We start from the raw sequence: 15,810 nt of genomic DNA, 5'->3' as shown, positions 1-15,810 counted from the left end.
GTTTTGTTTACTCTTAAAGTTGATGCATATTGTCAACTGATGTTTTGATTCCTGTATTCTACAAATGACAAATTTTTAAAATATTTTCCTAAAATTATGTTGCTGTGGACAGTAAACTTGCCTCCATGCCCTTGGTCATTGCTCCCATGCCCAAGGTCATTGCCTCCATGCCCTTGGTCATTGCCCCTATATGCCCCCTGGTCATTGCCTCCATGCCATTGGTTATTGCCCCTATATGCCCCCTGGTCATTGCCTCCATGCCCTTGGTCATTGCCCCTATATGCCCCCTGGTCATTGCCTCCATGCCCTTGGTCATTGCCCCTATATGCCCCCTGGTCATTGCCTCCATGCCATTGGTCATTGCCCCTATATGCCCCCTGGTCATTGCCTCCATGCCATTGGTCATTGCCCCTATATGCCCCCTGGTCATTGCCTCCATGCCATTGGTTATTGCCCCTATATGCCCCCTGGTCATTGCCCCTATATGCCCCCTGGTCATTGCCTCCATGCCATTGGTTATTACCCCCATGCCCCAGGTCATTGCCTCCATGCCCTTTGAAATATTTTAAAGAAATTTACATAACCTCAGAAAAACGCCTTGCCCTTAACAAAGAAAAACTGAACAGAAAAGTAAGTATTTCATGAAATTTTTACTGGCTGGTTTTGCAAGTGTGTGTCATATCTGCAGGACTGGAATACAAAGATTATGAATCAATTTCACAGCTTCCTTTTTGAAAATCGAATCAAATAAAAAGACTTATTTGAAGCCAAATTAAAAAGCAAGAACTGATTTAATAACGAATAACGATGTACAGGTTACTGCCTTCAGCATTTCAGGTGAAGACTAAAGATCTAGTGAAATCAAAACAGGTTTCTTTGAATCTTTAAACGTGCACACAGCCCCGCGCGCTTGATGATTTCATTAAAAAATTATAAGCAGAATAGTTTAGCCTTGACAGGTTGACCTTATCGTCAAAATCATCAAATAATTTTGTCCCTGTACTCAGTCTCATCGTGCTTGGTAATATAGCTACACATTCATCGGTACGCCACTGTGCAGCGCGGCTCACCTTTGTATTGTAGTCTGCCTGCACAACTTGTACACAGATAGCGTACTGTATGCTCGGCAGTAAATCCCCAAAACCAATTCTCGCCACTTGCCAAATTCTATTTGGAGGAAAATGGCAAAAGTCACTTGCTCTCCACAACTCTGATTTGCTGATGAAAGAGCGGCCACTGATGAAATAAAACATGTTACTGATGACAGATTGTCATGTGGCCACAGATTATATTAGTTATGTTTCTCATCACACAGGCTTGAAATTTCATCCGTGAGAGGGCGTTTATGCTCTTTTCACTTTACAACATGGGAAACTTTTAAAGGGGCACCTATATCTGTCTATGTAGGTCAAGACCAGGGCAACACAGTGGCCTTGATGTCCATCCCCCAACCACACCCCTAAAGAGCCCCATCAAAAACAGAAAAAAGGTAGTTTAGAAACAAACCAAGATAGAAGTACCTGACACAATTACCTTTAGCCTTGACTGATGAATTTCTTAAGATTTGGTTTTCCTTTATTCTAAATTGAATACAAAAGTGGGGCTGCTATTCTCAAAGTCTCTAGAGATTCCCAATTTGTGTTTACCTTGCAAGAATTCCCATCAGTCTGATAATTCCAAAGAACCAATTTCATTTCTGACATAACGGGGAAGGAAATAGGTTTTAGAACACGTTTTTGCTTGTAAAAAGGGGTATGCCTACATGTAGATTCAACCTAAATAATAATTATTATTATTATTATTATTATTTATTCGGCCAGTGTCAAAAACAAATACATACAAGTAAAACAAAGGATAATAAGACTTCAAAAAAAGGTAACTTAAATACAGGGTAACTAGAGGAGCGGGGAATAGACAAAAGGGTACAGGACAGGTACGGGATGTGGAGGAAGGAAGAGGAAGGGACAACAATCCATTCTAAGATGAACAATGCTCTGATAGATTTCTGGCATCTTTTTCATGGGATGCCAGCTCCATATATGTATACCTCAGGTCTTGAACGTCACTCTTGGAGGGGCACAGCAATTTTCCATTGGTTAGGGGCACTTTCATTTAAGGAATGTAAGGCTGTGTCCGAAACGGCGACTTCGGCTACAGCTACGGCTAGATCGCGCGCGTCTGCTATCCTTCAACACTGGTAGACGCGCTGATCTAGACGTAGCTGTAGCCGAAGTCGTCGTTTCGGACACGGCCTAAGTTTGTATCAATTGGAACTTTGCACAGGGCACCACAGCAAAAGCACAGGGCACCAAGGCAATTGCTGTGGGGTCTGTAGGTTATTTTGAAAGCCAAAAATAACCCGACTTGTCTTTGTTAAGTTTACTGGCCCCTACTGAAATTACCGGCCTTGGGCCTGTAACTCGAGCCCTGTGATATCTTACATAGATGAAATCAGCGAAAAAGATCTTATTCTGATAAATAAAAGACTGCTACCTGAACAGTTATTCAAATGAAAAAATGTCTCTCTTAAAAAATGCACGGTTGACGCCTCCATGGTGCCCTGGAAATGCTCCCGTAGAAATTTACACATTCCTCACATGGTGCCTTTTACCAAGGAGAAAATGCCTTGGTGCCCTTTCAAAAACGAAGCATATACGTATACAGGCCTGTTTGTGGAAACATTGTCAAATGACAAAAAACACATCTGTGTGCTTGTCTCAAGGTTCTGTTTGCCCCTTTTATTTTAAATTGTGTTCTACGTACACGTCATGTATCAATGAGCTCAGTGTCTCAAGGCTTACGATCAATCCAGGGACTTATGCTTAATTGTCTTAACCCAGATCATGGCGCAATTTCGTAGACATGATCAAGCTGTGTACTGGGTAAGCACGCTTTTGTGTTTACTTTATGGCAGGAAAAAATGTGTGTTATAAACATACATGTAAGCGTGTCTTATAAATGATTTCAAGACGTGTTTGTGCGCGCATTCATAATGGTCTTGCATTGTTGTCATCTATGTACTTTTAAGAACCGACTACTTTGTTTTGTAGAATCCCCCCAAAAAATTGTTTGACTGCTGAATTTAACTTGCCATGTTCGAAAAAATTAAACAAAATAGGGAAACCACTAACATAGGGCCAGATAGCACAGTTGAAAGAGCGCTGGTATTTTAAACTTGATTTTTCTTTGCTCAACCCGAATTAATCAAACTTTGAGTTAAACTTTGCAGGCTAAAACACTTTATGGGACCAGCAATAATAAAGTTGTGAAACAAAAACTCAAAAACAGAATATTTAAAAATGCAGGTACCTATAATGACGATCCCAGTATAAATATAAAGGACCTTTTATTTTGTTTTTAAAGCAAACAAAACATTAAGTTTTCCCCAAACACATCATGTACCAGTACATAGGCTTTTTGGAAGTGTTTTTGATGCAGGACTTGGCATACACTCTGGACTACAGACGCAAGGCGATGTTTTTGGCATCAGGCCAGTAAACGACTGGACAAGTCCAAAGGTCTTGGGTTTTTGATGAGACACCTCGATCACCTCATCTCTAGATGATTAAAAAAAAAATGAAAATGAAACTATAGTCCTATAAAACTCTTTCGTTTCTAAGAGTTACTATGAATATAAATATGAACAGTAAACTCTTTTGAAGGAGTGGTGGCTCTGAAAAGAGCCGGCTTGGTCTCGACGTTTAAACAGTATACTCTGCTCGTCTTCAGGAGAATGCTGTATGGTAGTAAATTACCTATAACACAGAATAAATTTTCTCTTGGCAGCTTTTCTTGCCCAGTGTTATAAGAAGACTTATTGTTAAACAAGCATTTTTCTGTAACTGTAAGCGTTAATTTGTTTTTGCTTATTGTAAGCAGATCTATGGAGTCTTAAGCACACGCATTTATTCGCTAAGCACAGAACAATCTTGCTTAGCATGATAAACAAGATGCCCACGCATTTATTCGGTAAGCACAGAACAATCTTGCTTAGCATGATAAACAAGATGCCAACTAAAACTTTTTATAGGAGACCAGTATCCTGCGAGTTTTCCGTGAAGCAAATTAATTTCTGCTCATCAGCTTGGTGAAATAGGACCCAGGTGTGAAATATAGCAAGGTATTAAGATCCACTTAATATGAAAATGAGTAATTCTATAAAACTGTACATGCTGTGACCTTGATGATGACTGTATAGAGTGACACTCCTATGTACTTGGAGGTTCTTCCCAGGTTTCTGGACCCAAAATATTTGAAACAAGGTCTTTGGAATGTTTTTTACTTGGTGTTTATCTTGGTTTTAAAATCACTTCAGCATTCTATGGATTTCTCTTGATGTTTATGTGAAGAAAGAAAACAAATTTATACGCATCATGTTTTTACGCATCGGCCAAGTTATGTGGTGCCGCACGCTAATCGGGCGCATTAGTCAGTCATCCTGCTCAGCCGCAAACTTCATTTCACCTTCTCTTTCCTTCACCTCTAAGCAAAATTTGCAAAACCTACACTTGGCCTGGGTCGAATTGAATGAAGCTGGTAAGCACAAATAAGAAAAATAAAAAACTGGGTTGACAATAAATGTGTCCATTATGATCAATTTATCAGTAAAACAAAATTGGTGCCTGAAAAGGGTTAAGGCTCATTAAGAATCCAATGAATATGCTTCCCAGTCGGACTAATGGTCAGATGCTAATTTAAAATGTAATTATTTTTTTTTTTTATTGATACTTTTAATGCGTCATATTATTAGTTTTCCCCTTAATAAAATATCATCAAGAAAAATGTGACACGTCCAATTGCACAGAAATAATAGCATGTCAGAAAGGTTGAAGTAATATGAGTTCTAAACGTGCTTAGTTTTCCCTGGATGGTTACGGTATACTGGGTCCAACAACAAAGGAAAGACGGAACAAAGCCATCTTAACTACAACACTTTGTCCTCCAGAACAACAAAAGAACTTCTGACATCAACTTTTGTCTGCTTACAGTCATACCTACCATTATTATGCTAATGAGCAATTTAATTAAATCGTGGATTGTCACGTATAAATAATGCCATCTGCCCCTCCCCGCTTGCCACCAGTAGGGACACCCCTGTAATCTCAATGCCGTAGTCCCGGCTCAGTTATTCCTATTAAGTTTATTATCTCAGCAATTCTTTGACTATGGGGTTGTTTTATTATTACGCAGATGTTGTGCATAGTAAACAGCGCCGCGTCTTTGTTGAGTGGGCCTGCAGCCTCATAAAGAAAAGCCAATGAAAGTTGGCCAATGGGAAAGACATTATACTAGTGCCACTCTGCACGGCGTAGCAGTACACGTAGTAGCACTAGTGCTGACGTATAACGCGGCGGACTGGAAACTTAACTCGGGAATTTGTCATTCTTGGGGAGAAAGAAATTGTTACATCTCGTATCTCCTCACTTCTGTGGAGTTGCTCAGGGAATATATTCTGGCTGATTTCTGCTGTGGTTGAGGCAAGAGCGGAAGATTAAGGAGGTAGGGTTAATATTATAATATTTCTCCTGAAGTTAAGTTCATAGGATGTTGACAACAATTTTTTTTAAAGTCCACACGGTGTGATTATTGTGCGTAGGAAAAGTGAACTATGCTTGATGGGCGTGTGTGTGTCTTTTTTGTCTGTTGTTTGCGGAGTAGGGTAAAAGTACCAGTAGCTTTTTAGAGGGTTTTGAGTAAAAGTACCTGCATTAATTGTAACTCTAAAGCATTCCAGTTAACAGGGGAGACATGTAAAACAACTTGGAGTTTTTGTTTAGGGGAGTTAAGACTGTTTTAATGGGCAGAATTTATGAGTTGATTCGTAGCAGGTGTTTTGTGGCTGTTTGACAACCAGGCAGCCATGTTTGATAGGAGCATGACTACAGAACAAAGTTGCACTTGACATCTCAAAGAAATGTGTCTCTTAAACACTTAGAAAAGGGTAGGAATAGTGGCTTTAGAGACTAACCAGGGTGGGGTGAGACCATGGGGTACAACTGGGGCGATTTTTAGGCAGTTCGGTCGCCGGCAAGGCACCGAACGGGGATGGAGTTTTGAGTTTGTGGCAAGTTTTTTTTTCCAATATGGCTACTACTGTGTTAACTACTTTTTTTTTCTTTGGCTGTATGGAGTTGTTTGCATGCAAAATGGTGTTGGACTCGGGGAAAGCTAACGAGGCACGGTGAGGGACGGGGAAGGGAGAATCTACATGGTAGTTTCCAATCGACCCATTTTTTTTTTTTTTTTTTTTTTTTTTAATAAATCCATTGTTGCATAGAGGAGTGAATATGAATGGTTTGAGTGGGGGGAAGGAGGGATGCATGCGTGTGTGTGTGTCTCGATTTGGGGTTATAATGGGTAGTTATTTGATTGCGTCTACGTGCGCATATATGAATGAACAACCACTGCCAGGGGTACCTAATGGCTGTGCTGATGATGACAAACATTGAATCCCCACTTAACATGCTCATTTGAATAATTATGTATCGGGGGAGCTGAAGACGAGGCGGCTAGTCGGTTATTGTCTCGTCCAATGTTTGCCACGAGTTGCACTGTTAACAATATCATATACTTGGGTTCTTGGTTGTTGTGATAGCTTTCTTGATGGTCGTTCTTTTTTTTATTATTGATGATTGGTGGTTGATTTGCAATGCACAGTAAATCAGAAAACCACAGTGGTTTGATGAAACTGGATGAGTCATTTTTAAAATGTTAACTGGAAATGTTTTGTCACAATAACTTGAAGTTTTGAACATGGAATTTCTTTTGCATTTTCTTCATCTCTTTGTTTTGTGCTTAGAATTTTTAAAGAATCTGCTGAGATATATATGTATATATATATATATTTTTTTTTTTGGGGGGGGGGGCTTCTACACTGCCTTTAGGAAATTTTAGTTTAGAATGTAACCTCTCGCACTTTTTTTTCTTGTATTTTTTTTTTTTAAATCACAAAAAACAATTATCAAAAAACAAATTAAAACCCCAAACAATTTTGTTGTCTTAGAACTTTTATAAAAACAGAAACAATTTCTGAATGGGCTGTACTTTTTTTTTTATGTGCCAGCATAGAGTTGAAGTAATCGTTTATAAAAGTAGTTGTGGAATTGAAGCCATACTTAAATAGGCAATTAAAAATTTTGTTAAGAATTTAATGAGAATATACTGTTGGAGTTAGCATACCTGATATGAAAAGGGGCTTTAGAAGTGCGCGTCACAGACTATACTTTTACTTTGTTCTACTAAAATTTAATTTAGTTCACTTTGTTTACATCAAAGCAAACAATAATTTATTTGGAGTCACACAATTTAACAATTATTAATGTATAGTTTTGACCAAGGTATAAATGAGAAAATTCTTGGAAGCAAAAGAGTGGCAAAGATATGCTTTGCCAAAATCAGCGCTTAATAGATGCAAGCTCATTTAATTGACCGCAATTTTTAGCTGCACGAGGGCGCTTTCATTCAACGGCAAATTGCCGCAATTAAAACTATGACTGCCTGTTTGTTTTGTTTTAGCTCAATGAATGAAAATTTGTATTATAACAAAGTTAAACAACAAAACAAAACAGTTCATTTCACATCATGTACATTTGTTCCACACACGCCAATTGCGGTAAACAATACTGTGAATTATATTTTCTCTTCTTAATAAGGATTACGTATCCTCAATCCAAAAACACAATGTAAACCACCAAATACATGCTTTGTAAACAATAAACAGAGTAGTTTACAGAAGATACAACAAACACAACAATACAGAATTTACAAACAAAAGAATTCATTAAGTTTAAAGCAAAACAATGAGCCAACTTTGACCTTAAACAATATTTAAATATTACAGTTTAGACAAAGAGTTAAAAATTACAAATGGAGTGAAAAAAATAATGACCACGTCCACATGGATGTTTCACACTCTTATTATTTTTCTACAATAACACAATTTATCAAACAAACAAATAAACAAAGGGAAAACAACTTACTATTGATCGTTTTTTGTTTTTATAGATGGGCAATAAAACTTAACAGTACAGAATCAATGTAGAAATTGCTTTTTAATTCTGAATGGATTACGAAAATACTCCTGTGTCATGAAAATTTTGGTCTTGAAATTATCTTTGTACACTGGTATCACCAGTCCGTCTTCGCTAGTTTTCCGTTATCAATTATTAAAGAATGAAAAACTATGGCGAATTTTCAATATGGTCAGCGTCTCTCATTGTTCGTGGCCAATCCTCCAACGCGATTGATTTTCTAATTTCCTCCCCCTTAGTCTCTATCATGATTATTTCATGAAATTCAAAACTATGGTCCCCTGTAATTATTATTAAAAAATGTCAGCTCCACTGCGTATTCCACACCAGACCGTAGGTCTCTTTTGCTCTCTCCGCGTGGAAGTTAGAAATTACTGGCTCTGCGTCGAATCAATACTATGCGAGCACGACAAAAAAAGGAAAAAATTTGTTCATTGTCATTCTGTTGTGTAAATAAGTCTTTTGATAAACAAATATGCTATGGCTCCTTTAATTTTGGTTGTTAACCTTGAAGTTCAACAAGCCGTAGAAAAGTGTCGGGTTTGTCATCCAAATTTTTAGCGCAAGAAATAAATAAATGATTTTGACTTTGGTAGCGAAATGAGGGGGGAGTGTGTGAGGTGAGAGATACTAAATAAATGATTGTTTTGCATTTGTTCTGACGGGTTTTAACATTGTTCTCGTGCATGCAACTGAAACTACCAGTTAACCCTACCGTGAAAATTATTATTGATGCAGAAATATTATAATATAAGCATTGTATCCAATTGTGTCCAATTGTGTAGGTAGAGTTTTCTTCCATTTTTTAAAGTTTTGAGTCAACTTTTCGACAAACATGTAGATCTACACCAGTGCTTATGAACAACATTTTCGAAACAAAACCTGATGAGTTTGAATTTGGTTTTTAAAGATTGTCCCAATAATTTTAAAGTTTGATATTTGTTTTAATTCCTGACAAATAATTTATTTGGATGGTGCTATACAAGAAACAGATTCCAATGTTTACATCTTAAAACTTTGTATCATTTCCTTTTAATTTGGAATTAAATCTTACACTAAAAAAAATTAGAACTTCTTCACACAAAAACACTTTATGACACTTTCCAATTAGGCTTTGTGGCTGACTGTTTTTTCCCTTTCTACAACACCTTGACTTTGAAATAAGGTTTCTAGTCTTCCGCTTCCATATTTGTAAGCAGGGTTAATTTGCGGAGAACATTTGTGCCAGAAACCTGAAATGAGTGTCAATTATGATATATGTGGAAAGTAATTATTAAGTTACGGATATATTGAACAATAGTCCCAGTGACATGATTCAGACAAAATTAGACTGACGATTTCTTCCTCATTCTTGCCCTTAGATTTTGTAAGTTTTGCTACAAAAATAAATCATTTGGGAAGTTATTTTGGAACAAAGGAAAGGGCAAGGACGTATTGGATAATGGTTTGAATGTGAGCAACAAAGAACTTTTTAAAGAAAGATTTTGGGGTTTGAAGGGGGGGGGGGTAGGTGAGTGTTACCTTGTCGGGGTCATGTATGGTAGTTGAAGGATTTATGAATGGGATTCCATCTTTTACTAGTGAAACTACCAGTGCATAGAACTGGAAGAAAGGATTGTGATCGAAACAACTGAATGCCATGTGAGCAGAGTGTGTGTGCAGGGTCCAGAGAGTGGCGCGTGCCAGGCATGGTGTAGACACTAATTACATGAATACATAATGAGCTGAGCTGGAGTGAGATGCCACGCGCCAACTGCCGGCTGTGCATAGTAATGAGGGACGATGGGTGGATCGAACCATTGCTGAGTGCGGGGGTGGTGGGTTATCACTGAGGGGCAGGGGGATTAGGGGCTTTGAGTTGGTTATTGTTTTGTGTTGATTGCACACGAAGGGAACCACTGCACTTAGCACACAAAGTGGTTTGATTGGTTTTTTGTCTGAACGAGACAAACACAATTAAAGTAAATGGTATCAGGTTTTGTGCTGAATTAGCATTGCTATATACATTGTAGAAAACAGGAGAGAAATCGTTTAGTGTTCGCTTTTGTTTTGATTTCTTTGGTAGAGGAGGCCCATTGAGAAGAAAAAACTCTTTTAGATGAAATAAAAAACTCTTTGGATGAAATGTTGTAGTTACTATTTAACAATACTTTTGTAATTATTTATGGTTTATTAAAATACTCAAAATTTTTGAAAAATACAACATTGGTTCTTAGGAGTCAAAGTATACGTAGAAGTTTGTTTGTTTTTTGTTTTTTTATATAAAAACTTTACAATACATTAGCAAACAAAAAACAAAACCAAGATCCACAAGACTGCAGGACTTGTAACTCGACAGCAAAAAGAAATTAGTGGTGCTTTCAAGAACTCTAGGTGGCAGCAGACTTACCAAGTAAATATACTGTTTTTGGAAATGTGCTATGCTCATTCGAAACAATGAGCGATTAATTTGGAGAATCCCTTTGTCTGTTGCCGCAATCAATATCTTATAAGTTCTACTTGAGAACAATTTGATCTTTGTTTAACTTTAAACTTTTAAATAAAATTTTCTTTTGATTATCTCAAGATGAAGCTGCTACGTACATCAGCCTAATTTAAAACTCAATTGATTTTTTCTTTTATTTTACCCAACCAAGTGAGCATTTCACAAACCATTAAGGACAAACAAATTTTGTAGTAAAATGTAGTTTTGGGAACTCTTGCACATCATTTTTACCCGCAAGGTCCAAAACTCATTCAATTTTTCTTTTTTTAACTCTACCAAGTGAATGTATCACAAACCATCAAGGACAGAAAATCAAATTACGTATTTGTAGTAAAATGAAGTTTGACAAACTCTTGCACTGCATTTTAATTTGATATATTAAGCACAACCTTCGATGGGGAAATTTTAGGAAATTACCAGTTTTGTTCTCCCTTCGCAGGAGTAGAATTGCTTTTGTTACGTGTGCGATGGTCGTCCAAGCGATCCCGAAGCATTCAGAAGATGTAAACTCCGCATGATTAATGTCGAAATAGATCTTACTGACATTGATCTGAAATTTAACATCCCTCGGAAAATGTGTTTCTGATGACAGTGAAACACATTTAAAGAGGCTTGAATCGGTGTGGAGGTTATCGGTTGGACAGATAAAAACAACTTGAATCAGTTTTGTTTGTGTGTTTAGTTAAAAGCACTGGACACTATTGGTAATTACTCAAAATGACTGTTAGCATAAACACTTACTTGGTAATAAGCAATGGTGTGCTGTTGATGGCATAAAACATTGTGAGAAACGGCTTCTTCTGAAGTATTGTAGTTTTTTGAGGTAATTTCTTTATTTTAGGTAACATTTGTGAGTGGTTCATGGAAGAGTTCATCAATTCCCATCCTGTAGTTTTCAACTGAAATATACCAAACAACCACCAATAGAAAGTTGTGATCAGTGTAGGTGATCAAACATGCTTATGTTGGCCGTGTCTCGCGGTAATTCACAGAAAACTTGGATGGGTTTGGACCTGTGCCCCCGCATATTGAGGGCTGTTCTGGATCCAAAAATTGGAAGTTGCCTAGCACGCTGAATCAAAACGAATGTCTTTTTACTTGGTATTTATCTTTGTTTCTAAAAGCACTACTGTGCAATCTGCAACATGTAAATTGTATTGATGTTTTTGTGAATTTGATCACAAAGCCCCCCCCCCCCTCCCTCCAGAATAACCAAACACTTTGTTGTTATTTTTTTTGGCGTATTGGCCCTAATTCACATGGATCAACACACAAGTCATGCATGACGGCCTGATACACCTTGTGTTACAAACATACAAGTGCACATAATAGTGCGTACAGTGTAACTTCCCGCAGGACTTGAAGCTGCATGGACCAGACTGATATTTGATTCTTGAATTCTTATTATTTATTGATTTATTTAACTCTCTGTCTGCGATTGTCATTTTTTTCCCCAAGATGAAGTTGGCGAGTTCTATGTCCCATAAGACCCTACAATAACCAGGAAAACTGTGATCGTAAATGAACCGAAGTGTGACATCTGTAAACACTTTAAAATGTCATCGTGACCTTATAATCAATGCCATTGACGCACACATCAGAGCCATTATGGGCATCCCTGGTTCTGACATTTAAGAACAAATCCCAATAGCTCCCCATGCACGACCCCCTTCCGTACACTCTCAACATTAATGTCGTTTTTTATTTTGGGACCACTAGTTTTTATTTTTGTACCGTTATATTCACACAACTACTGTGGTGAATTTAACCACCATTTAGGGCGTCCGTGGTTCTGACATTTAAAACGAATCCAAACGACCTCCATGCAAGACCCGGCTGTACACCCACCCTAAAATCAGTGTTGATTGTTGTACCGTTATTGTTTCGCACAACCACCATGGTGAATTTTACGAACAGTTGGGGCAGCTTGGCTCTGACATTTACAACAAGTCCAACCAGCCCCCGAGCAAGACCCGACTGCCCAACCTCTTTTTGTTGTTGTTGTTGTACTGTTATTGTTTCACACTATAGACGATGTGACCTATGTTTACATTCAAACCGCCCTCTGTTGACAAAACACTGTATACGTCATGTTTCGCTGGGCAAAAAGACGCGTAGGCATGGTAAGATTGCATACACTTTCTAGCTGGCTGCCAAAACACAAAGGTTTTGCCGGGCGGTATGCGCGCGAATCATGTTATGGTTTTCAAGTGACGTCAGAGGTCACATCGTTTGTACTATGGTGAGTTTTAACCAACATTTTGTGGGCAATTCTTGCTTTGACATTTAAAACAATTTAAACAGCACCCATGCACGACCACGCTATACACTCTGTCAGTTTTTATTGTACTTTAACCAACATTTGGGGCATTTCTAGCTCTGACATTTAAAACAAATCCAGCCCCCCCCCCCAATGCACGCCCAGCTGTATACCCTCAGTCAATTGTTATCGTTGTACCATTACTATTTCACATGGTGATTTTAAACAACATTTGCGGCATCTCTGGTTCTGATATTTAAATCAAATCCAACCAGCTCCCATGCACGACCCAGTTGCGCAGCACCCCCAAAATTAAAGTAAGTTTTTATTTTTTGTATCTTTATTGTTTCACGGGACCACTGTGAGTAACCTGCCCTTTAACAACCTCAAAACCCGTGATAAATGTAACGAAGGAACAAACCCTGCTCAAGTGGTTGCTTATATCCAATCATGCCAGTGCAGACGACTTGACATTTAAGTTTGTCTCGCTCGGACAAAATGCGGATTCGCACAAAGATAGTGCTACTTACATCCACGGCCTGGAATAATGTGTTCAAATAGAGCGCTAACTCATTTTGACATTATCACTCAAGTGGCTGCATTCAAACACTGACATTCTAACATTTTTGTTTGTCCCTTTGTTGGCCGTCTCGATGGTCTGTTTCGCTGATGTTTTTCTTCTTACTTTCTGCATTGTGTTTCAGGTTACATTAGGCATTGGGAAACTATTTGGCTACTAAATAGATAGTCGGTACATAAAAGAAACTGCGTGAAATTATCATCAACAACCAAAATAAAAAATAAATATACCCTCTTTCGGTTCCTTTTATCCCAATGGCAACAATGTTCTCCCAATGCACCTTTTTGAGATAAACATACCCTCTTTAGGAGTCTTTATCCCGATTGCAACAAAGTTCTCTCGAATGCACCTTTTTTGAGATAAATATACCTGTTTTGGGATTCTGTTATCCCAAAGGCAACAAGGTTCTCCCAATGCACATCTTTTGAGATACATTTTGGGGATTCTTTTATCCCAATGAAACGAGGTTCTCCCAACCCTTTTTGAGATAAATCATACCCTTTATAAGGATTTTTTTATCACGATAGCAACAAGTTTCTCCCAATGGATCTATCAGTTTTCCCTTGTAAGCTGACGAAACCCTGCGTTGACAACACATATCGTATCATGTGTTTTTTTCCTCCACCTGATGCGAAGCAGACATGCACGTGTCTCTAGTGTTATGCACCGTCTCTCCTCCGGGGATAACAGAAGTCTGCTCGGGATCCTGTAGGGCATTGACCCCTTGACCCCTTGACCCCTTGACCCCTCGGCTTATAAGAGGAGGCTACTCGGGATGAGGTGAAGATTGTCTGATGACCGGTCGCTGATGATCGTAGAAAATGTACACAGTGTATCATGAGTCTTGTGTGCTTTTCTAAACGGCTGGCAATTATTGTGTGTGATGAGTGCATCTTAAAGGCACTGGACACCATTGTTAATTACTCAAAGTAATTGTCAAGCATAAAAACTTACTTGGTAACGAGTAATGGAGAGCTGTTGAAAGTATGAAACATTGCGAGAAAGTAACGTAGTTTTTGAGAAAGAAGAAAGAAGTAATTTCTATTTGTTTTAGTGCCTTTTTAATCTAATTTAACAATTAGTGACTAATTATGTTGTATCTTGTGTTCTGTTTTTGTCTGCAGATGTCGCAGTGAACGGATCGGTATCGGACATCCCAGTCAGGGGTCGAAGCAGGCTCAACGAACTCAAGGAGGCTGTGACAAGATCTCTTAGCAAGGAGACGCATTGCCGGGACTCGGACATCATGGTTAGGGTATGTATTCTGCTCATGTTATGAAGACGCACAATTCTTTGGCTGCTACGGAGAGAGTTCCTGGCCTGGAATTACTTGTTGCAAATTGGAAGAAGGGGAGGGGGAGTTATTTGTAAATACTAGAAACAAAAACTGTTTTTCTAAATACCAGAAGCTTTACAGTCCTTTGGAAATCTTATAAATAGAAGACGTTGGCTAGATTGGATGGAAAGAGATCTCGATGCAATTCTAGGCAGAGAGTCGAGACAGTTACAGAGGCAGTAAAGTCCAACAAGGGTCGCTACCTTCATTTATTCCTTCACTGTGTGTAAAAAAAAAAAGTGCATCAAATTGTACTGGCATCTTAGTGTTATCAGTTTTGTAATTTGCGCTTGTTTACGTTGATGCCATTTGACAGTTTTTTAATACTGAAATCTGAGACGTCGACTAGTAAGAGGATAGATTGTGGCCCATCACAACGATTATCTAGGCAAGGAGACTGCAGTTTATTCACTGTGACTCGGCCATGGCGGCAGCGGACAGAGAGAGAGCCACTCCACTCAGTCGTAGTGTTGAGTTGTGTTTATTTTTCCTTTTGCCGGTTTGCTGTGTTTACTCCACTACTCGGTGGCACCCCCCCTCTCCTCCTCCCCCCTCCTCCTCTAGGGATGTGTACGATCCCTTGTGTTTGTGTGTGAGATGTTGGGTGCATGTAGTGGATGAAGATATCAGTTCTCTGAATGTGGCGCATTGGTTTATGGACGCAAGTGATGACGTCAAGAGTCAATAGATGGTATATGGCAGTAGATGTACAAGAACAATTCCATGTTAACTCACTGTTCATGTTTACATTGATCAAATGTCCTAAATACTCTTATTCTGTACGACAGAGTTTTCCCTTAACTTTTTCAGAACTAGTTTGTCTTTGCAATAGTCCACCACCCCTTTCACTGGTCCACACCTTTTTTTTTTAGTTTTCTTCCAATACAGGCAGTGGCTTACAACTAGCTTGTTGTTGAAAAATAGAACTAGCTACATGTAGCCAGACCACTTGGATACAATTTTGACTTGTCATCAGAAGTTCTAACTGAAATTTGCCCAGCGGAGCACTATTTAGGGAGATCGCTGCTTGAATGAGAAAGTGAAAGTCCAGGCTCTCTGCTCGTCGATGTATATATTCCGACGTATCCACACAAGTTGTGTAAATTCAACTGAACATGA

General features: G+C 38.6%; 1 protein-coding gene across 7 annotated transcripts in view; it reads left to right on the top strand.

Annotated features, from left to right (window-relative positions):
- Nucleotides 1-15,810, top strand: part of LOC117304376 (myelin transcription factor 1-like) — a 60,682-nt gene that overhangs the window by 9,166 nt on the left and 35,706 nt on the right. For 6 of the 7 annotated variants that reach the window (XM_033788786.1, XM_033788791.1, XM_033788790.1 and 3 more), the window contains exon 4: nucleotides 14,480-14,610. In XM_033788786.1, the coding sequence (XP_033644677.1) occupies nucleotides 14,480-14,610 (131 nt within the window). Of the gene's footprint in view, nucleotides 1-5,246; nucleotides 5,500-14,479; nucleotides 14,611-15,810 lie in introns of those variants that run through there. The other variant, XM_033788792.1, reaches the window with a different exon arrangement.

The sequence above is a fragment of the Asterias rubens genome, chromosome 21 (genome assembly GCF_902459465.1).
Source record: "Asterias rubens chromosome 21, eAstRub1.3, whole genome shotgun sequence".
NCBI classification, from domain to species: domain Eukaryota; kingdom Metazoa; phylum Echinodermata; class Asteroidea; order Forcipulatida; family Asteriidae; genus Asterias; species Asterias rubens.
Note: the sequence above shows the minus strand (reverse complement) of the source record. Positions and strands in the feature narration are given on the sequence as shown.